Source organism: Sinocyclocheilus rhinocerous, unplaced genomic scaffold (genome assembly GCF_001515625.1).
Source record: "Sinocyclocheilus rhinocerous isolate Xijiao unplaced genomic scaffold, SAMN03320098_v1.1 scaffold491, whole genome shotgun sequence".
Lineage (NCBI taxonomy): Eukaryota > Metazoa > Chordata > Actinopteri > Cypriniformes > Cyprinidae > Sinocyclocheilus > Sinocyclocheilus rhinocerous.
In genome coordinates, this window is record NW_015625034.1 from 1,602,433 (window position 1) to 1,624,248 (window position 21,816).

The following is a 21,816-nucleotide window of genomic DNA, read 5'->3' on the forward strand; positions in this document are numbered from 1 at the left end:
TCTAACTCAATCTGACCTAATGACATCATTATCACATGGCACAGCTGATTGGTCCTCTCCTGTATCGGTAGCCAATGAGCTCGCTGCTCAACATTCAAATATATGATTAGTGCTTGCCGTAGCAGTACGCAGCTTGCTTCAGAAACCCTCCACCTTCCCCAGCTCCACCTGTATAGATCTGCTACAAGGTGATTCATGTATGCTATATGGGGGGTTATTTCATGTATGTTATATTTGCAACAGCAATATTTCTTACATGCTCACAGCAGCATGTTGTGGATGTATTGGCAGTAGCAAGTCTCGGTCAGCAGCAGCAGCAGCAGAAGCGTAGCAGATCTATTCCGCCAAGACCAAATACATTTACATGTACATTACCATGCCAATCCCTCCGAGAGTTGTCATGACAGAAATATCATTCCTAAAGTGCTCTTTTAGCTGGACCAACCTAAAATATAGTTTTTTTTATTAATATACTATAAGTTTATGATATCATTCATGTCAGAATATATTGCTGATTTTACTGAGACTTCAATGTTTCCCTACCCAATTTGATAGGACCTATGTATGACTAAAATAGCTGTGTTTCCAAGATGGCCGCCTGAATTGACTTGCTTTGAAAGATACTTTGATAACATCTGATAAAACAGGATTACAGGGGTAAGTGAAGAAGACACATGCAGAAATACTGCACTAGTGCAACCGATTAGTGAATTCACCCCACTGTCTTGCTATCTTGCTCTTTCGTTCTATTCTCCCAGGTGGTGAGAGGCCCCTTTCCCTCTTCTATTCTCCATCTTTTGTGCATTCTGTCTTCTCTCAGCCCATCCTATGCATGACCTATTGTCATTAATCAGTCCTACATTGTCCCTTTACGGTCCTCTTTGCCTTAGTCCCCTGTCCAAATCTGTCTTTCCAGCTCTTTGTCCATTAGCTGGTTCTCTCTCTTTCTCCCGACCCCTGCTTCCAACTCCTCCCTCCATCCTGACCCTTTCCCTTTCTTTCTTTGACCGCTGCTTTCCCCTGTGCCCTTTCATCCCAGCCGCATGGCTCAGTGTACGTGTGGGTGCTCACTGCAGGAGTCTTGTCGAGATGGTGGTGTGGGCCGAACGAAAGAGGGTGAGGGAGAGGGGGAAGAACAGGGGGATGGAGAGAACTGGTCAGGGCAGGGAGGGACAGAGGGGGAGAGCTGCAGAGCCACCTCATTCTCGTAACAGAAGGAGGAACGGGAGCCCAAGATGTACTTTTTCTCGGCTAACTCTTTAGCACTGCAGGTGGGCGTGTCCGGGACCTCGTAAGTCCTGTTGAAGTATGAGTAATCCACCTAGAGGTGGGGAGGACACATGACAAGTACAAGGCATAACTAGATTTGCATTTCTAAAAGTCAAGAAAAGAATATTGCTATTTTAGTTAAGACAAGTTTTTGGGATTAGTTCTACATAAAAAAATAAGCAGGAGAAATATCACTGTACGCAACACCATCTTTGCAGCATGAAGTTGGCTATAGATGGTTTCTAGTATCGACAGATCGTATTTATTTAGGATTGACTGATATTCAGAAGTGAATTGAGAATACCTTTTTAAATTTAAATTCAATTTAAATCCCAATTCAGTTCAAATTAATTAAAACTGAGGTAAAAGCAGATTGCAGGAATTGCTATTTGAATTTAAAAATGCTTGAAAAAATATATATATATACTATATATATTTTTTTTTTTTTTTTCTCATGAGATCAGGTTGATCATATTTCATTTCATATTCATATTTTTTTTCTCTGAATTGCATTTCTACAGCAAATTCTTTGTCCTGTCATTTGAATTCAAATTCTTGTGGAAAATGGCCAATTACTTTCAAATTATGAATTTTGAATTTTGCCTGACCTTATCTCTTATCAACACAAAAATTGCGGGGTTACTTATTGTGGTTGCTTAGTAAGTAAAGGTGCTTACTAAGTCACTATATCAAGAATTTTTTTTTTTTTTTTACAGATTGCTTTTTTTTCTATAAATCTGGCAACATTGTAAGAAAACCAGACCAATCACAACTGAGTATGTGAACAGAATCAGAATATCACAATGTAATTGCTGAATGGCAATAATTCTATTAGTCAACAGATTTGTTGTTGTTGGATGAATTGATGGATTGTGTTAAGTTAAATGGAGCTGAATTACATAGGTCCCTAATGTTGGGTGGTTTGAAACAAATTCTAACCAGAATGTTTGAGAAATATCAATACAATGTAGCCTTACAAACACAGTAATGAGTCCAATCTGGTACTTCTACACTTTACATTTACAACCACTCCATTTCCTTTCAACTCCGTCACTTTCCACCCTCCATTTTTCACCTGGTAGCAGTTCTTCCTTTCATAGAGCACAGGTTCAAAGCGGTGACCCCAGAGGATCTCAGAGGCCAGGTATGAAGACCGGCATTGGGTTGTCATGGCAGTGGCCTCCACCATGCCCTCCAGAATCACCACCACTTCCATATCTTTGTCTTCCTCTAGTGTATGTTTGTCCACCTCAAAGAAAGGGCTCTCCTCATTAATTTCGTGCACAATTGTCACAGGTGACACCAAAAAGATGCGATCTGTTCCTGTGTCAAAGCCGACATTGAGGTCTGCATTGTCCAATGGCAGGAACTCACCCTCAGGGGTCAACCGTGGCTGCAGGAAAGGTCAAAAGCGCTGTTAAGTTTTACACACAGTAGATCAACGTTTTAGTCATTTTTATTGTTTGACATAAATGTCATTTAGCATATTTAGATTAGTTAATACATAGTCATTTAATATGTATTAATTTAAGCCCATTTTATACAGACTGACAAGGCACAATTTTTGTCAATGAAAACGTTTTAGCTGATGATAATATGTAAACTGGTGAAAACGTGTGTCTGTAACATACCAAACTTGAACTAAATTTTCCACAATTTTCGACAACAAGTTATAAATATGTTTTTACACATATCATAGATTTCAAAGTTCACCAAATTTCTGCCAGTAATTTCGACCTCCAAGTCGATGTTATGATAGCAGCATTGTGTCGTAATCAGACACATTTTATGATAAAAAGTGATAAAAGCTGTCTTCCATGGACAAATCCAATCTGTGTTTTTGTAGTGTTGCTATGAGTGATAGATTTTGTTGGTTGTTTGGTTTCTGTTTTGTCACACAAAGAGCCATTGACAGTGACATCTCATTGGACATTAAATAGTTTCTGACTGGCTGTAATTGTGTTTCATCAAACAACATTTTCGCTTTCATTGTGGATAAATTACTAAAAAATCTGTACACAGCACCTGGTGAGAATAATATAAGATTATTAAAGAAGATATTTTAAAAAAGGAAAACAATTGTATGCATGTGCATACTGTTTTCAGGAATCTATTTTATTCCAGTCAGTTTAGGCAATAACATACTGTATGAAATATAAGAATTTATTGTTTGATCTCCATGTTCAAACTTCTGACCATCTGACCTCAAAACATCAGGATGTGTTAGAAACAATAGTATTGGATGTGGATATGAACACAATAAAAGACAAATATAAACACGATCCTCTCAGACATTCACACACCTACGCAATGACACATTTGAATACATGTTTACGACAATAAGATTTCATTCACTCTTAAACAAAAGCATACCGACACAAATAATTTAATCAGGCCGTTAAATTAAGTCACACACACACACACACAGGGCAGATACGCAAGACAATGGTTTGCTCTGGTAAAATTAATCCCCTCTGCAAATCTTATAAACCTCTGGTATGAGCTTGAACAAAACAAGCCGTTATTAACCACACCAACTGTCCAGATGTCAATCTCTCTCATTCTTTTTCTCTTTCATTTACTCATCTTACCATGTATTCTACCTTCATGCAAGGTATTTCTTTCTCGTATACTTTAGACTACCCTTCAAAAGTTCGGTAAGATTTTACAGTATCATTTATTGAAAGATGTCTCTTTTGCTCACCAAGGATGCATTTAAATACAGTAAAACGGTAATATTGTGACATATTATTACATATTACATATTATTAAATATTATTACATATTACAAAATGTAATTTATTCCTGTGATGACAAAGCTGAATTTTCAGCATCATTACTCGAGTCTTCAGTTTCACATGATCCTTCAGAAATCATTCTAATATGCTGATTTGGTCCTCAAGGAACATTTCTTATTATTATCAATGTTGAACACAATAGTTCTACTTAATATTTTTATGGAAACCATGATGCATTTTTTTTCACAATTCTTTTATGAAAAGAAAGTTGAAAAGAACAACATTTATTTGAAATATAAATATTTTTAAGATTTCTTTACTGCCACTTTTGATCAATTTAATGCAACCTTGCTGAATAAAAGCATTCCTTAAACAATAAATAAAAAAAAATCTTACATTCCCCAAACCTTTGAATGGTAGTGTACCTTCAAAAGTACCACAGTAATGCCATGGATTTTTATGTCATTGTAATGCTACGGAAGTCTTTGAAATACCTTGGAATATCAAATAAAGAGCATATGGAATGAGTATGGTGATCATTTAATAACAAAGTAAATATTACACTTAGTGCTGTCAAACGATTAATCGCATCCAAAATAAAAGTTTTTATTTACATAATATATGTGTGTGTACCAAGGTACAGTCATATTTGCTAGCATCTCTGTCCCTGTTCATTTTTCAAGCATTCTCTCCAATTCACTCTTTCCTCAAAGCAAAATCAACATCCACTTTATAATTTACTTCAAAACTGGGGTTGAAATTAGCTCTTGTTTTGGAGACAGTAGGGCCTTTCGCACCGCTTTAGTTCCAGAACTAAATGTACAGTACTAAAGCACTGGGATGATTTTGCGCGAACTATTTCCCAGTACCATTTAAAGCAGGGTTCCTCAGTTTTTGAGGATCAGAGTTTAGCTCCAACCCTGATCAAACTCAGCTACCTGTGAATTTCTAATGATCCAGAAGACATTGATTAGCATGCTCAGGTGTGTTTGATTAGGGTTAGAGCTAAACTCTGCAGGAAAGTGGATCTCGTGGGCCAGATTTGAGGATCCCTGAGAAAAGGTTCCCGTGGTGCGAAAGGCCCTAGTTTCCAACCAGAACTAACCTTGCATTGTCAAATTCTCTTTTGTTTCTTTTCAAAGAATATTAATTCAGAAATGAATGCTCATCATAGAATAGGTATTTTGGTACAAGTCACTTCATGTAATGTGTGAATTGCATTTTTATTCTGTTTAAATGAACAGACAGGACAAGACACAAACACACCATCTCACTGACCTTCAGTATCTGTGCTCGTACATGGGCCTCCACCAGGTGGCTCTTGCGCAAGTTTCCCACTCGCCACATCATGCAGAGTTTCCCGTCCCTCATGGCCACCACGGCCACATCCGAGAACACCAGTGTCTCATTGCGCTTCTTGGGCTTGGCGATCTTAGCCATTACCGCCCCAATGATGAAAGCGTCGATGATGCAGCCCACAATGCACTGCAACACGACAGCAAGCACCGCCAGGGGGCAGGCCTCGGTAACGCTCCGGAAGCCGTATCCTATAGATGTCTGCGTCTCCAGAGAGAAGAGGAACGCCGCCATGAAACTGTTCACCTGCTGAAAGCAGCGTTCCTCTGTCTCTGCCAGAGGAGCCAGCGAGGATGAAACAGACGAAGGAGAAGAGGAAGATGATGCCGGGGGCGCCAGATCCCCGTGAGCGGCGGCGATGAGCCAGAACGTGAAACCAAAGAGAAGCCAGGAGAGCAAGAAGGAGAGGGTGAACACCACGAGCATCCAGCGCCAGCGGATGTCCACGCAGGTGGTGAAGAGGTCGGTGAGGTAGCGCTGGCCCCTTTCGCTCATGTTGACGAAGGTGACGTTGCAGCGCCCGTCCTTGCCTACAAAGCGCCGTCGGGGCCGGCGGGACTGGCCGCGGCGTTCGTGGGGCGGCGAGGGCGAGAGGGAACATGAGGACTTTCTCTTGCTCCTCTCCCACCTCCCTTCTGCCCCAGACTCCCCCCTGAGCGCAGGGTCATGCCCTCCTCCTCCCCTCCTCCCTCCCCCTTCTTCGTCATCATCATCGTCATCCTCCACATCATCCTCATCCCTCTCTCCGCTCCTTCCTCCATTGCTATGGTGAAGGTTGAGCACTTTGCCGTTGCAGTTGGGTGACGGAAGTGTGTCCGACTGGGAGGAAGTGATTTCATCACTCTGCGCCAGCCTCATGACTTCCTCCTCGTCCAGCGGGGTGTCCACAACTGCACTGAAGCGCCTCTTTACCCGAGCAGCCCCCATTATTGGTGACCGCAAGGTGACTACAAAATGTTCGGGAAAAATGAAGCTTTGCCAGATAAATCCAGGGTCAAAATGGATAAAAAATACGGATGCAATGATATCTATCCAAACTATGAGTTGTAGACTGTATTCCACAGCGAGGCTTATGGCCTGAAAGAGACCGTATTATCATTCAGATCCCGGCAACCAATCGTTGCCCAGAGACGGAACACAATCGCATTAGAGATCATCTCTGACATCATCAAAGAGTCTCCACTTGAGTGGTCCGTCCACTGTCTGCTATTAATAAACCAGTATTCCTGGACAATTTTGATGAACGCAAAGTTCCAAAGTTGTTAGATGCAGTAAATAAAGAAAAAAAATCCAATTTCAATGCAGTTTCTCAGCTTTAGCAGTAGTTTTGCTAAGGTTAGGTGGTGGGCAGAGACTAGACAGAGGAAAACTGTGCTGCTTTAGGTCTATGCGTAACATATAGCAGCTTCATAAGAAAGTGAGAAACTAAAAGGCACAAACAAACAAGGCGAAGCTCAGGCAGAGCAGAAGGATGAAGGAAAACTGAACTTACATAACATGAAGGAAAAACATAAACAAGCCTCAGTCTTAAGCTGAGGGAACATATAGAGGGAAACTAAAAAGAACATGCACTAAACTGTCTAGAACATATGTGTGTAATAAATAACAGCATGCATATACAGACCAATCTTTCCCTTTAGGACCTCTTCAGCTTTCCTTATTTAAATGGTGAGATGTTTAAAGACACAAGAGAGATGTGCAATTAATATGAAAACTAGTCAACATTTCCTAATACTTCACAAATGTGACCTCTTTGCCTTCAATATTGAGCAAATATAACTCTGGAACAGAACAAGTCCATTTCTCAATCATATTAGACATCAAAACAATTCAAACAGTCAGAAGTGACATTCTGTCACAGTCATGTTTCCATCTCCAGTCTGGCTTCAGCAGATTTTCCAGTCTCACACCAAGAGCCCGGTTCTCCAAAAGAAAGGGACATTTTGCTCTAGAAAAGCTCTTGATTGAAGTTCTATAACTAAATTACTGTAGTGCACACATTACAATAAGAGGTTTAGAGTGAGATGAATTATGACCTTTTGGTTAACTTTGATCTCTCCAAAAGCTTAAAAAAAGCTAGGCGATGCTTTGAGATCTTCCTCAGAGTCCAAGTCCAGTTTGGTCATCAACAAAACACGTGCAACTGGTGAAATGTTCCTAAAAATGAACATTAGGTCAGATAAATTTTTTATGTCGTAGATTTAAAAAATGAAACGATTGGGGAACCGAACGTTCACACCTGATAAGTGGTGTTACCTTTTCATATACCTCCTTTGAGGAACCTGTAGTTCGAGGCTTAATGAACGTGATAGAAAAGAGAATTTTTAAAAACGGTGTCTAGTCATGAAAAGCCCACTTGAACGGGAACATATTCAAGGATGAAATAAGAAAATATCACACTCAAAAGAAAAAGAACATTTCTAAAGTGAGAGGTGACAAGGTTTCATCTTCAAATATCTGCTGCCCTCGCACTGACATTTGTGGTAGAATATATCCACGGCAAATACAACTCAAGAATAGTTTGTCAGGTCCCTGTCACGTTCCTTATTATTCGAATCTGCGGTTTTTGCGTTGAGGACATCACAGTCTCTCTTAACTCCTAGAGAGAAAGCATAATATGAAAGTTAAAATGAAATTTAAGGACTAGATAAAACTAATACAAATATCTCTCTGTGACATTAAAGCTGCATTACAAGCATGCTCAATATATGCTGATTAAGTCTAAAATGTCATAATTCCAATTTGAAAATTCTAACAAACTTTTTTATTTTATATATTCATAAATAAAAAAATGTATAATTACCAGTGCTGGCAGTTAATGAAGTGCATAGATCATCCCGTGTCTTCTTTGCCCTTTCAGTCAGCAGAAATCTGCTGAAAAAGATAAGAGTCATTCTGTAGTTGTAAACCATGGATGAGTAATTCCACATTTCAGTAATAAAAATTATAAATGTGGTATTTGTTTGCTTCTAATATCAAACATATATATATATTAAAAAATATATATTTCAATTTGTTTAATAAATAGACTTTCAATGTAAACTGCATACACTTTAACCACAATAAAATGTCAAATGTTACAATACTTTCCATTATGATTATAATTGCTGTGTTTATATTTTTTCAATTCCATTCTGTGCCACTAGTACCATAAATTACCTTTAACACAGAATCAAAAAGCTGAAAGGCAAGAAACTCAATCTTTTTTTAATATATTTGAAAAACCACCATGGCCTTGACTTTGAATAAGTTAAATACATGTCTCACAAGTCATTTTTAAGCCAAAATATTTTGCTCATAGTGCCATGTGTGTGGTTCACTAAAGGATTTGGAGAGTGTGTGAGTCGCATCTTATTTCACCACCAGTCTTTGACCTCTGACTCTAACCTCTACACACACTGTAACCTAGGGCTGTGTGTATGAGAGAGATCTCATTAGAGCACTAAACCTATTGATTAACACATACACCAATGCTGCTGAAAATATACCATTGACAGAGAGCCTTTCAGTATTCATGTTCTCTAATAAGATCATCTGCAGCAGTTAACTATGCATATTGTAATAAGTTATCTCCCTAAATAAAGACTAATATGAATAATGAAAGGTTGCTGCTTTTGGAAAAAGCTCACGTGCAACAGATATTATTTTAATAACACTTGAATGCATTGTGCTCAAATAATGACAATAAGTGTCATTATGAGTGACAATTGAGTGCAACAATCCTTAAAAAAAACTGTTTCTAAAGTAACCTTAGCATATAATACACTTTAACACTCTATAATAATAAAAAAAAACTTTTAAATACTTTATACATGTTTAATTATTGTGTGTGGAGCTCGTTTTGACCTCATACTGAATTAGTTTGCAAATAAAATACTGAAAGGATGTAAAATTCAATTTTAAACATTGAAATTTAAAAAGTATAAGTAAAATAAACAAACTAACAAAAAGCCTGTAAAAATAAGGCATATTTTGCAATTTGCACTAATTCTAAGCAAATTTTTAAATTAATTGTGAATTTATTCATACAAAAGGTCAGATGTTCTTGCATCCATTGAAGCACAAGATGCTTGAGAACTGCTGTCATTAAAGCAAAAAAAATAAAACATCTTTAAACTGAAGAAAAAAATTCAACTGAACTTTTTTCAAATTATCCTGATAATATAATTTGTAGTGAAAAAAGTCTACTAAATTTCCACAAGTGGTCTCAGATTTTTAAACTAAAAAAAAAGTTTTTAAGCATTATTAACCATTTCAGTGAACTTCATGTATAACACCAGTCAGACTCTCACTTTCTCTCTCCTTATCTTTCTGTTCCTCATGTTAGAGGTGTCTGGTGAAATCTCCCATGCTGCTTATGAGAGCTGAGTGCTACTCAAACACCCCTGATCCTCTCCAGCATGTGCAGTGTTCAGAGGTGTGAGATATGGGACCAAGGTCAGAGTGATACGGGACATTCTAGAATAATTGCTGGCAGAGTGCCAATGCAGCAGTGCCAGACTTATGTCAGGGGAAATTAACAGGAAACTATCGAAATCTATGCAAATCAGCTCAAAGGTTACACAACAATCAACTTTTGACGACATAACAAGCTTAAAGGGTTAGTTCACCCCAAAAAAAACGCCACACGCTCTCGTCATGATACTGTCGTGAACGCGCGTCCACAAGTGACGCAGTAGAGACGAAAATGTGGAATAAAGTTGTTATTTTTGTTTTCTTTGCGCAAAAAAAGTATTCTCGTAGCTTCGTAACTTTACAGTTGAACCACTGATGTCACACGGACTTCTTTGTCGATCATCTTGGTACTTTTCTGGTCCTTGAACGTGGTATTTACCTTGCTGTCTATGGGAGGGTCAGAGAGCTCTCAGATTTCATCAAAAATATCTTAAATTGTGTTCCGAACGGAGGTCTTACGAGTTTCGAACAACACGAGGGTGAGTAATTAATGACAGAATTTTCATTTTTGGGTGAACTAACTCTTTAATAGCTTTACCTGCCCCATCTGACTCCAGAATATTTTAATAACAGAAGTTGAACAATTTTTAAAGGATAAGCTATTTCAACATAAATGTCCCAGTACTCTATGCATATCATTGTTTTCAACAGCACAAGTTTATTTTCTCTTATCTCTCTGACACTCAGATTGCATTTGTCACTCTATCCATCCTGAATTCTCTCTCTCTTTTTGTCTTTCTATCCCTCTCCCAGATTGCATGTCCATGTTCAAGTGAATTATGAAGGGAGATTAAGTCCCTGTGGAAATCATTTCAATAATATTCTGTACAGTGAATAACCTTTTGATCTTTTCTCTCTAACATACTCTCTATTTCACCTTTTCACAAATATGATGGGGATAATCTTATCGAGAAACTCTAGATGTATGCTATTATTACATCACATGGCTGATGTCATGCAGATTTCTAAAGTATGTGAAAGTTATTTTACTTTAGCAAGGACTGACAATGCAGACTAATATTCTATACACTTTATGCTTTTACAGGCACTTTGCAGATGAGAAACTAGATTTGTTTGTAAAGTGACAAGTATGTTTGTCTTTCATTTATAGTATTGACAACTTTATGTAACCAAGAATCAGCATAATTATACATGGCAGCATAATTCCATAAGAATTCTGGTAAGGGTTTTGTTCTAAACCACCTTGGGAATTTTATGTTTCTGGTTTTGATTTGATACTTTTTAACAGTTTTGGTTCCTGAATGGTTCCATGAATGATTTTTACGAAACTTGATTGTCCTCAGCAGTCTATTGCCAAATTAGATAATTTGAGATTTCAACAGAATAACAAATACAGTATAACAAATAAGAAATCAATTTAATATAATTCTTGTATAAATAAATAAAGTGTTTACTTTTCACTGACATTCACAGCACAATAACACTATAAGAAACACTAAAAAGAACTGCTTCATAATATTTCACTGCTTCACAAAACATTTATTCAGAAATCAGACATTACTAGACATGTTTTTGCAAATTTTGAAGTAAGTGATAGTAAGAAACACTGTAGAGAATTTAGCAAGAGTATTGCACATTCAAGAAATGTTAATGGAACTGAAAGACATAAAAACCATTGTTTATCTAAAAAAAAAAGGAACTGGTGAATAAGAATTAGGTATAATATAATATTACGCATAGATACGATATTTAGCCTATGTTAAACTTCTGCCTAAACCACACAATGTACTACACAGACTCCATTCAAACTTTAAAAGTTACTATAAAAAAAAAAATCTAAATGTAACCAATAACAACGTCATCAAAATATTTGCACTGGCTATTTTTCTTACATCTATCTGCATTCTGAACTCTGAACTGATTTGTGGTCTTGTCATCCTTGTCATCCATATATATATATATATATATATATATATATATATAACACTTAACAATAAGGTTTCATTTGTTAACATTAGTTAATTACATTAGTTGACATGAACTAACAATGAAAATAGTATTTATTATAGTTAGTTATTAATGTTAATTTCAAAATGTACTAATGCATTATTAAACTCAAAAGTTGTGTCTGTTTATTTTATTTAATGTACTTGAGCTGACATAAACTAACAGTGAATATTTTTATTTTTATTAACTAATACTAACAAAGATTAAAAATACAGTAGCCAATGTATTGCACCACTGCACTAACTTTAACTAATGGGACCTAAATGTAAAGTGTTACCCATATGTTTAAACATTTATAGCTGCACCTGCAACAAACACAAGATTCATACTGAGAGCTACTTTGCAGAGAATCAATGCCTAAATCTATACTGACCAGAGACATACAGGAAATGCTGATTAAGTGAATAAAACATTATTAGAAAATAACTAATTGTTTTAAAATGATAATGCTGATGTAACAACCTCAGTAGTATTGGTACATGGTGGAAATGCATGCTATGTCACCTGCAGCAGTACACATGCAGTAATCCAACAGCCCACATACTGCACAGCCAATCCATAGTGTCATCGATTCCTCTATGCCACGAAATGAGGCCACAAAATGTCCATGCATTCACATGGCCAGGCTGTGTCTCTCTCAGTTTGGCTCACTCTCGATATATCTAACTCACTTTCATTCCCTGATTTTCTGTCTGCTTCCATCTCTCTCAGTCTAGATATGCCAGAAGTGTGCGATGAGATTATATGATCCAGTCAGCGTGCTGAAGCCTGGCTGGAAACTAACTCACGTTAATCTGAGTGGGGTAATGAGAAAGTATTAACTACAGATAACATCACCACTCACTGCATTTCTACACAATAGCTTCAGTACAATCTCCTAATCATTAGAACCTAATGTATGCCAAGAAGAGCCAGACTAAATCTGTTAAATGTATGAAAGAGTAATGACCGTTTTTTAAATCTTAAAGGAATATTCTGAGTTCAGTACAAGTTAAGATCAATCGAGAGCATTGGTGTTATGTTAATTACCACAAAAATAATTTCAACTCATCCTTTACAATAATGGACATGAATGAGGCCAATTCATAAGTGTTACAATTCTGACAGTTTCAATAATATAGCCACACAATGTAAATAATTTGCATGTTAACATGATTTTATTCTGTTAAATAAACGCTTACTAACCTTTTGTGAAGTTGTATCCAATTTTACAACTGTGCCGCCATAACAACAAAAAATGACTCAAAATAATACACAAGTTTGAACAGAATTAATGTTACTGCTTTTATACATTTATAAATTCTCCATTTCTGTATTTTAAAAAAATGCTTTCTAACCTTTTCTGTATAAATTTATATCCAATTTTACAACTTTGTCATATGACAACACAAAAACGACTGTAATTTAAACTGCTTTACAGCGCAAATAATACACAAGTTTTAACAGAATAATGAATGTTAATGTTTTTATAAATTTATAAATTCTCAATTTCTGTAATAAAAAAAAATGCTTTCTAACCTTTTCTGTATAAATTTATATCCAATTTTACAACTTTGTCATATGACAACACAAAAACGACTAATTTAAGCTGTTTTACAGCTCAAATAATACACAAGTTTTAACAGAATAATTAACGTTAGTGCTTTTATGAAATTATTAGTTCTACATTTTTGTAAAAAAAGAAAAACACTGGTAAAACTTTACTTAAAGCCTTTATGTATAATGCATTATAAAAGTAGTTTTAATGCATTAATTATGCCTCGTAATGCACCTTATAATGCATTGTACATCTAATGAATAATTGTAACCACAGCTAATACATTATATCACTTATCAATTCATTGTTACACTATGCATTTTAAATTCAGTTATAATTATTTACGACAAGATATAATGTATTACAATGCACATTATAAATAATTATAATGCATTATACCCTTTAATAACCCTTTATAATGCATTAAACATAAAGGCTTTAAGTAAAGTGTTACTAAAACACTTTTTTCTATAATTCTCTGACTAAAGATATATCTAATTTTACAACTTGTCACCATGAAAACCCTAAAATTACTGTAAAAATATTTTTTATAGCTCATACACAGATTTTTGTTTGTTTTATTGTTGTTGTTGTTTTTCTATCAATTGAGCTAAACTCGAATTAAACCCAAAATATTCCTTAATGAATACATTTTCAGATACATCATTCTTTATGCCTGTCTTTCTCCAGAGTGTGACATAGCACATGCCTCATTCTGCTAAACTCTCTCCTGCACATAATATTGTGCTCCTCATTCACTTCTCTGTCTCCCTGGTTTCCACACTGTGGTCTGTTGCTGCTGAGACAGCACCACTTCAACCCCAGGAGCTTATAAAGTGTTGTGTTACCTTAGATATACGTGAGAGTGCTGTATTTGTTTAAAATTGCCTGTCGCTTCAGTATGGACGAGCCAGCGCTGACAGAACTTACTACCTTATTTCTTGGCCTTTGCAACCTTATTTCTACGGGACACTACATTGACTTTATGGGTTATGAATTCAATGAGGAACTGCCTCTGAACTACTGCATGGTGTCACAGCTACTTGTAACTCATGACAACTGTCTTATCATAGAACTAATAGTGTGCATGAGTATGTTTATCACACATTCATTATGATAAGAGCAAGCTAGTGCATGTTTAGTTGGTGAGGGAATTATGTTGTACTTCGAACAACAGATCAAGAACACAGGTTGACATTGAAAGAAACACAGATTGTCAAAGGCCCTGTTGCTCAAATGGTACTCATGAGCACCGCTCTGAATCATTCAATGACACACGGGACACCCTGCGGACCTTTATTGTGCATGTCCGAGAAGGTCCGTCTCATAAGGTCCAAATCATTTAGGACAGGTTGCCAACAATATTTAAATCCCATCCTGCAGTAAAACAGATATTTGGAAGTACTTACAATGAACTATCTTGGCTAAAGTCCCGTTCAAACCAAAAACGATACCTATAAAGATTGCTAAAACTAAAATTATATTAGTGCCCACACCAACATATTATAATATTATAAAGTTATGTTACTTTAAATGCTCTGAATTCTGATTGGCTCTCACTGTTTTTATCGTTCATCAGCTCAATGTGATTCCAACGATCACTCTTTGTCGTTATCACTATAGCTGTGGTTCGGACCTCCCTATTCTCATTGAATTAGAATGGTTATTAAAACTTTGTTGTATGATCACAAAAACGACAGAGGAAAAAATTGTTGGACTCACTTTCAGAACAATATTTTCCAGCAGATGAACAAAAACATAACTGACATCCAATCAGAAATTAACCAATTTGAGCATCTAAAAGTGACAGGCGATGTAATTACAGTGTTGTAATACAGTAAACATCTGTTGGTGTATACACTAATATAGTTATCATTTAAGGTCAATACAGTTATTTTTTATAGTTTTCGTTCTTGGTGTGAACAGGCTAACTCCTTAAAATCTCAATATAGTATGAGAGGACAACATTTCTTCAAAAAAACTTCAATGTAAAAGTTCAACAAACAAGCGAGTTACTTTGTCTATTTACGAAAATAGTTCCAATACAGTTCACATTTCCGAGCAATGGTGCTTTCTTCCTGAATAAATCAGCGTTATTGAACAAATTGGTTGAATTAATGATTCAATGACTCATGACTCATCATGATAAAGACTTACTTACTTCCACCTACTGTCTAAATAAAGTCACCTGAAAAATGTTTCAATGAAAATTCCCCACTAAAGACTGACAGACTGTCTAGACTGATTAATGCTGATTATATTCCACATGTCTTACATGCGAGCATTTTTTAATAGAAATATCTCTTTTCCAATCATCTCAACCATCTCAGACTCAATTTTCTCTGTACCTCCTACAGCTCTGCCTCTCGCATTCTTGAAGATTAATTGTTGGACTGAAATAATGCATAAATCTTTTCATCTCATTGTTATTTTTGCTTTGCAGCGTTTCTTCTGCTCATCCTCTGCACACACGAAAAGAAATTAAAAAATTTAGTTTGTCAGACATATATCAAAGGCTCATTTTCATGTGATGTATCAAAAGTCAAATTAATACATAACTATACACTGCAAAATAATAATGGATTGATTAAATGGGAGAAAGCATAACACTCTCTCACGCTATCGCTTTCATATTCTCTCTATCACGTGGAGGAGGAGGATGGGAGATAAAGAACTAATCCTTTAGTCTGAAATAGTGTTCATTTTCACATCACCACATAAACTCAAGCACAAATTCTCCTAATGAAAGTGATCGGGATATTGCTATAAAATAATTTCTACAGAAATCAACGTTTTTACTCTCTCTCTGTGAGTCAAATAAAGAAAGCACTGATTCTTAGAACAAATGACCTTGAGGTTAATCTCACTCAACTACAAACTAATAATACTGTAAACAGCGCCAGATGAAGAAGAGAGAAATGAAACGAAAATCCTCTTTGCACTAGCACTAAAAGAGGACAGTTATATTGATCTTAAAACAAAAAAAGCCAAATTTAGTGTGCAATTGTCTTTCTGTGTAGTTTGATGAAAGGTTAAAGGTACATCTGCTATGCTAAAAATTAGACTATAAGATTAATTTTGATAGCTGACCAAGACTACAGTATATCACCTACAAATCTAGACTTCTTCATGTAGTTATAAATAAGTACTATGTAGGCTATATAATTTATTGAATAAAAAATTAGCTACTATTAAATCTACAGTATAATCCTTTTTAATATAATTTTAATAATGACATTAACAAACATTATAATATAGGACTAGTTGTTTAATAGTTTACTAAAAATAGTTAGAAATGTCATGAAAGTTTTCACAGATTTTCGTATTTTTATATTTCATATTATATTCATTTATATTTGAATACATTCTGATCTCTATTATCTATTCATTTTTTAAATAGTGTATTCATAAAAACACATGCGACTAAATATCACACATATTTTCGACAATATTTTTAATTACGTAATGATTAATGAAGGTTATTATATGCCTATAAAGTTCTCAGTGTTTTGCTGATAATGAGTGAATGAGGCCTGATTGAAATGCCTTTCACCTTGAGACTTGAGTGTTAACTAGTTTTATGACTCATATTTCTGTGTTGTAACAAAGACCTCAAAAGCATACTAAAAACAATTAACCTACATGTTGAGCAAATCCACTGTGAAATGTTTTGTTGTTTCGTGTTTTCTAACCCATTACCTGACAAATAGGCTGTATGGTTTAATTTGGTAGGCTATAGTAATGAACTACGTCATTCACAACTATAGTATATGTACAATCCGTTTTATTAATATATAAACAGCACTGACACTGGAAGTCAAATCTGAAGTTTGAAGAACAAAAACGACACTCACCGGCTCGTGTACAAATTTTCATCACATTATAGTCCATATGAGCGTGATGTCTTTTCAGTTTCTATTTCATTTATATAAAACTGTTTTGTTTTGTTTTGTATTTTTCAGTTCATATTAAAGCAGAAGATAAAGCGGCTCCTGGTTGATGATGCGTCGCATTTAAAAAGCTTTGCAGCGCGTGAAAGTGTTGCGTGGGCGCTCTCCGCGCGCTCTGCTCCACGCTCGCTCACCAGCAGGCACGAAAAACTTCAGTGGGAGCTGCATCCTCTCCTCTCCCTCTCTGCATCTTTTCAGTCTTCATCTTTTCATGCCACTGAACTTTCAGTAACAGTAATCTGAATGTTTTGGTGAAGTAATGTTGCCCTGTTACGTCATATCACCATCAGCAGTATGTTTGGATCGCAGTATCACAGTAAGTAGCCTACAATAGGCTTACATCTAAACTCTAAAGTGGATATGACAGACACGTACAGCAGCAGAGTATAAAATGTGTGTCAAAAATATGAATAGCCTACATTAAAAATACCCTTTATCTCGCACGAGTCCAAAAAAAAAAAAAAAAAGATTGAGATTGATCAATGGAAAATGTTCTCCAGGCACGGAAACAGAAAGCAAAGAGAGGCTGCTAGAGACCCTTTATCTCGCACGAGTCCAAAAAAAAAAAAAAAAAAGATTGAGATTGATCAATGGAAAATGTTCTCCAGGCACGGAAACAGAAAGCAAAGAGAGGCTGCTAGAGACAGAGAGGCTGACGTGACTGAAGAGAAGTGATTGGCTATCCACTGTTAAGTAATGTTTTATTTATGACATTATTATTAAATATTCGGTTACCCTATATTATAGCCAGCGTGTGTTGGTCATAAATATGGATTGGTTGGATTGTATTTTACAGCTACAAATGACCAAATATGTGGAGGTTTTGGATTAGCTGATACAAATCCATTTAAACTGATGATTGAAATAACACCAAAAGTCAACCTCATTTATTTTCATGTGAGCTGAGGTTGCGCATATGAACCGCTAGAGGGCGGAATGTTTCTATTTTTTCAGACTGAACAAGTTTCTCTATTTTCGGTGTGAAAATACTGTTGCAGTGAGAATACTGTTTTCATCCAAAGAGGTTGGGCACTTGCTGAACCAGTATCAATTTTGACAGCTAACACGGTTCACTGTGAAAAAGTGGCTTGTTATATAAGTGTAAAAAAGAAGAAGGAAGAAAAAAAGAAACTCACCTGGACATGGTTATACTGTGACTGACTTGGAGGGAGGAATGAATGTGCCTCTAAATGTAAAAGAATGTGTGGTTTTACAATAAAATGGATCTGTTTTAAGTTTTACAAGATGAAAGTGGCTTTAACAGCCATGTACATTCGCAGTTTTAACGTCCCATTTACAATATATCCATGTACTATTATGTTTTGTACAGCCTAATAAACGTTAGGACATTTGGACTTGTTTTTGAGAAATGCAGATTCCCTCCGGTACCACTCTCTGTTTTTAGCATATTTCCACACTTCGTCACTATAATTTGTTCTGTCTGACTGGATGATATGCTTTCAATAAAAAAGAATATTGCAGTACATTAATTAAATAATAATATAATTATTTAATACTACTGTATAAAGTGATATAAGATATAGGCTATAAACAATAAACTGCCACTTTTCACTTCTGAAGGGACATGGAACTAAGTGTCCTTCTACTCACATAATGTCTGAACTCTGTGGCTTTTCTGTCTGTGATCAAGTACAATGATGTAAGACAAGGGCACACACAAACTGCTTTTGGCTATTATGTCATAAGTATTTGAAATGAAATGGTCAGATTCATTATATTATTGGAAAATTGCCCAATTAATAAAAATGGTATTTCAGTATTCAAAAAAGCCCACTTAAGTGATGCATCGCAATACCATATCGTATACCACATGTCAGTTCTCGGAAAGCATGATTGGTTAATTTTCATGGAAACTGGGATTATATAATCTAACTTTCATGAATGCAGATGTAATCCTGTGCTACCTTTCAGCACATGTTCAGTGTGGTCCTGGAATAAGATAAACATCCAGCTGAACAGAAGCCACTCTCCACTGGAGTCTGATCCACTCGCTGTACCTTGGGTTGCCAGATCTATAAAACGCTGAACTGAAAGTCAGATTCACTGAGTTTGCTTTTTGTTCTAGCAGTGGAAAACAAAAAAAACTTAGGAAAACTACGATAAATTAGAGTTAACTAGCCTTTAACCAATTTCTTCATGGCACCATCAAAATTAGTAGTAGTAGTAGTAGCCTATTACTTTTGGCATGCTCTGTTTTAAATAATAGAATAAGAGCTAACTACTACTGAAATTCTGCCAGTGAACATATTTAGGAAATGTGTGAACGTCATTTCTCTGAAGACAACGTTCCTGTATGGCCGAGGTCAAAAATAGACTACTACTACTAAAATTTAAAGAATGGAAATTTTTTGTCATCGGCTGGCCTACTTAAACCATGGATTCTCTCTCAAAAATAATTCAGTCTCATAAAACAAATGCACACTTCTTAGTTTAAGTGAAATTAAAGATTACATTCTGGATTAAAACAGGCTGTCCATCCATGCATTAGTGATGGAGATTTTTAGTGAGAATTTTCTGCAGGTTACTTTGAAATGCCAGTAGATGGTGACAACAAGTGACTTCATCATTCAATCGTTGAATCAAGTCACTGAATCATTCAGTCACACGATTCATTTTCAAGAACTAAATAAGTGAGACAGAGAATCATTCAGTCAAATGATTAGTTCAAATGCACTGATTCTTTCATGAATGAAACAAGAGGTGTGTCCCAACAATTTTTTGCCATTTAAGTAGTGAGTGTGCCCACACAAAAAAATCCAAAAAAGTGGACACTTATGCACTCAGCTGTCACAGCTTTCCTTAAATAGTGGAGGGGGAGGGGGTATCATACTCCGATAGTTGAGTAGGGTGAATTCAAGTCAACTGGGACATGTTTTGCCATTGAGATGACTGGGAAAAAATGGTCCAGTTATCCTGAATTAACCCTACATCAGGGGTTATCAACTCTAGTCCTCGAGGTCGACTTTCCAGCTGCATCCTTGATCAAACTCACCTGCTTGTGACTTTCTAGTAATCCTGAAGACCTTGATTAGCTTGTTCATGTGTGTTTGATTAGGGTTGGAGCTAAACTCTGCTAGATAGGTCTTCAACCCTGCTCCTGGGGACCCACTATCCTGCAGAGTTCAGCTCCAACCCTAATCAAACACATTAGAACCAACTAATCAAGGTCTTCAGGGTCACTTGAAAAGTCACAGGCCAGGTGTGCTGACGCAGGTTTGAAATAAACTTTGCAGGACAGTGGGTCCCGAGGAGCAGGGTTGAAGGGTTAATTCAGGATGACTAGACCTGCAGGAAAAGGCCAGAATTGAGAAACCCTGCCCTACAAATTGCATAGTACGTGCATAGTGTATAGTAAATCAGCTAAGTACCTCTATTTTTGAATGAGATGTTGAATCATTCAAGTAAACCAATTTGTTCAAAATACCAATTCAATCAGTTGCGCTAGACATTCCTCCAACACAGTCTGTTTAATGGTCGACCTGCACATAAATTAAATGCAGTGAAAATCATTAGACTTTCTTTTGCTGTATCTATGCTGTGTCCAAAATCACATACTCTCTAAGTAGGTAGCCTACTTCTTTTAAGTAATTACTTCGGAACTGTTTATCTCTGTTGTATATAATATGAATGTGTGTGGTATGAATCTATTCTGGACTAATGACATTCAGCATGTTGTCATTGTCATGTGGCCTACCAGCATAAATTTCATCTCAACTAAAGATGAACAAAAAGCTAGTAGGTCATCCAGGTAATTTTTGCCTACTGTTTTATAAATATTGTACATTTAGATATACTTCTCTTTTCACATATTTTTTTTTTACCTACTATATAGGAGGGAAGTATTCGTATATCTATGCAGTCATTGATTTATTCAGTATTTTCAAAAGCACTATTCATTCAGGAACAAAGTAAGAGTCATTTGCGTCCATTCATTTTTCTTTCTTTTTTTTTAACCCAGATATGAAATACAGAAAATGCTGTTTCTTCTTTAATGGTTCAAACACTGATGAATAGAACAAGCAGACACAAACTGATTTTCATTATTCAAAATTCGTATTTTATTAAAAATCTTAAAAATTATATAAAGCTTGTTTTTTATATAAATGCTACATTTAATTTCTAGCTTTTTAGCATCTCTATATTTATATATTTACACCATATATTAAATCCTTGTAGTGCTCTAACACAATGTACTGTACATTCTTTCAGCGACCATGCATGGTCCTCTCCAATACCACAACATTTGGACAAAATTATACCACAAAATATAATTTCATGACGAAAGTTCCCAGGATTCTGCACTGTTTATTTTAAAATATGTTTATTAGGCTGTGTCTGCATTGTTCACGCCTCTAGTTCTCAAATGAACATGCAGGAGAAGCATTACTTCTAATTTTGCAAAAGAAAACTTGTTAAAATTGACATTTTCTATATTAATTTGAGCATTTTTCACATATTTATTAAAGGTGCAAAAAGTCAAAAACAAAAATCTCTAAAGAAGTCAATATTTTACTTTTTCGGG

The 21,816-nt window shown here is 35.8% G+C and overlaps 1 protein-coding gene across 4 annotated transcripts; it reads right to left on the bottom strand.

Annotated features, from left to right (window-relative positions):
* Positions 1-342: 342 nt before the first annotated feature.
* LOC107749008 (inward rectifier potassium channel 2-like) lies at positions 343-17,758 on the bottom strand. Of its 4 annotated transcripts, XM_016564051.1 has the most exons (7): positions 17,178-17,758; positions 8,167-8,237; positions 7,840-7,962; positions 7,620-7,658; positions 5,286-7,520; positions 2,345-2,662; positions 343-1,321 (listed from the first exon to the last, which is right to left on the bottom strand). In XM_016564051.1, exons 5-7 carry the CDS (start codon positions 6,288-6,290, stop codon positions 1,049-1,051), a joined length of 1,596 nt encoding a protein of 531 aa, XP_016419537.1. In that variant the 5' UTR covers positions 6,291-7,520; positions 7,620-7,658; positions 7,840-7,962; positions 8,167-8,237; positions 17,178-17,758; the 3' UTR covers positions 343-1,048. The 4 variants fall into 4 exon arrangements, with proteins under 4 accessions (XP_016419537.1, XP_016419547.1, XP_016419553.1 ...); XM_016564061.1 differs by having other exon boundaries at positions 7,620-7,962; positions 8,167-8,234; XM_016564067.1 differs by lacking the exon at positions 17,178-17,758 and adding an exon at positions 12,291-12,363 and having other exon boundaries at positions 7,620-7,962.
* Between the last annotated feature and the right edge of the window lie 4,058 nt (positions 17,759-21,816).

Bases quoted from the DNA above. Each gene is read 5' to 3' on its own strand.
- LOC107749008 (XM_016564061.1), bottom strand. From the start codon at position 6,290: ATGGGGGCTGCTCGGGTAAAGAGGCGCTTCAGTGCAGTTGTGGACACC. The intron at 2,663-5,285 runs GTCAGTGAGATG...CCTTTCCTGCAG, and splicing joins TACGAGCACAGATACTGAAG to CCACGGTTGACCCCTGAGGG. The intron at 1,322-2,344 runs GTGAAAAATGGA...CCCCACCTCTAG, and splicing joins AAAGGAAGAACTGCTACCAG to GTGGATTACTCATACTTCAA.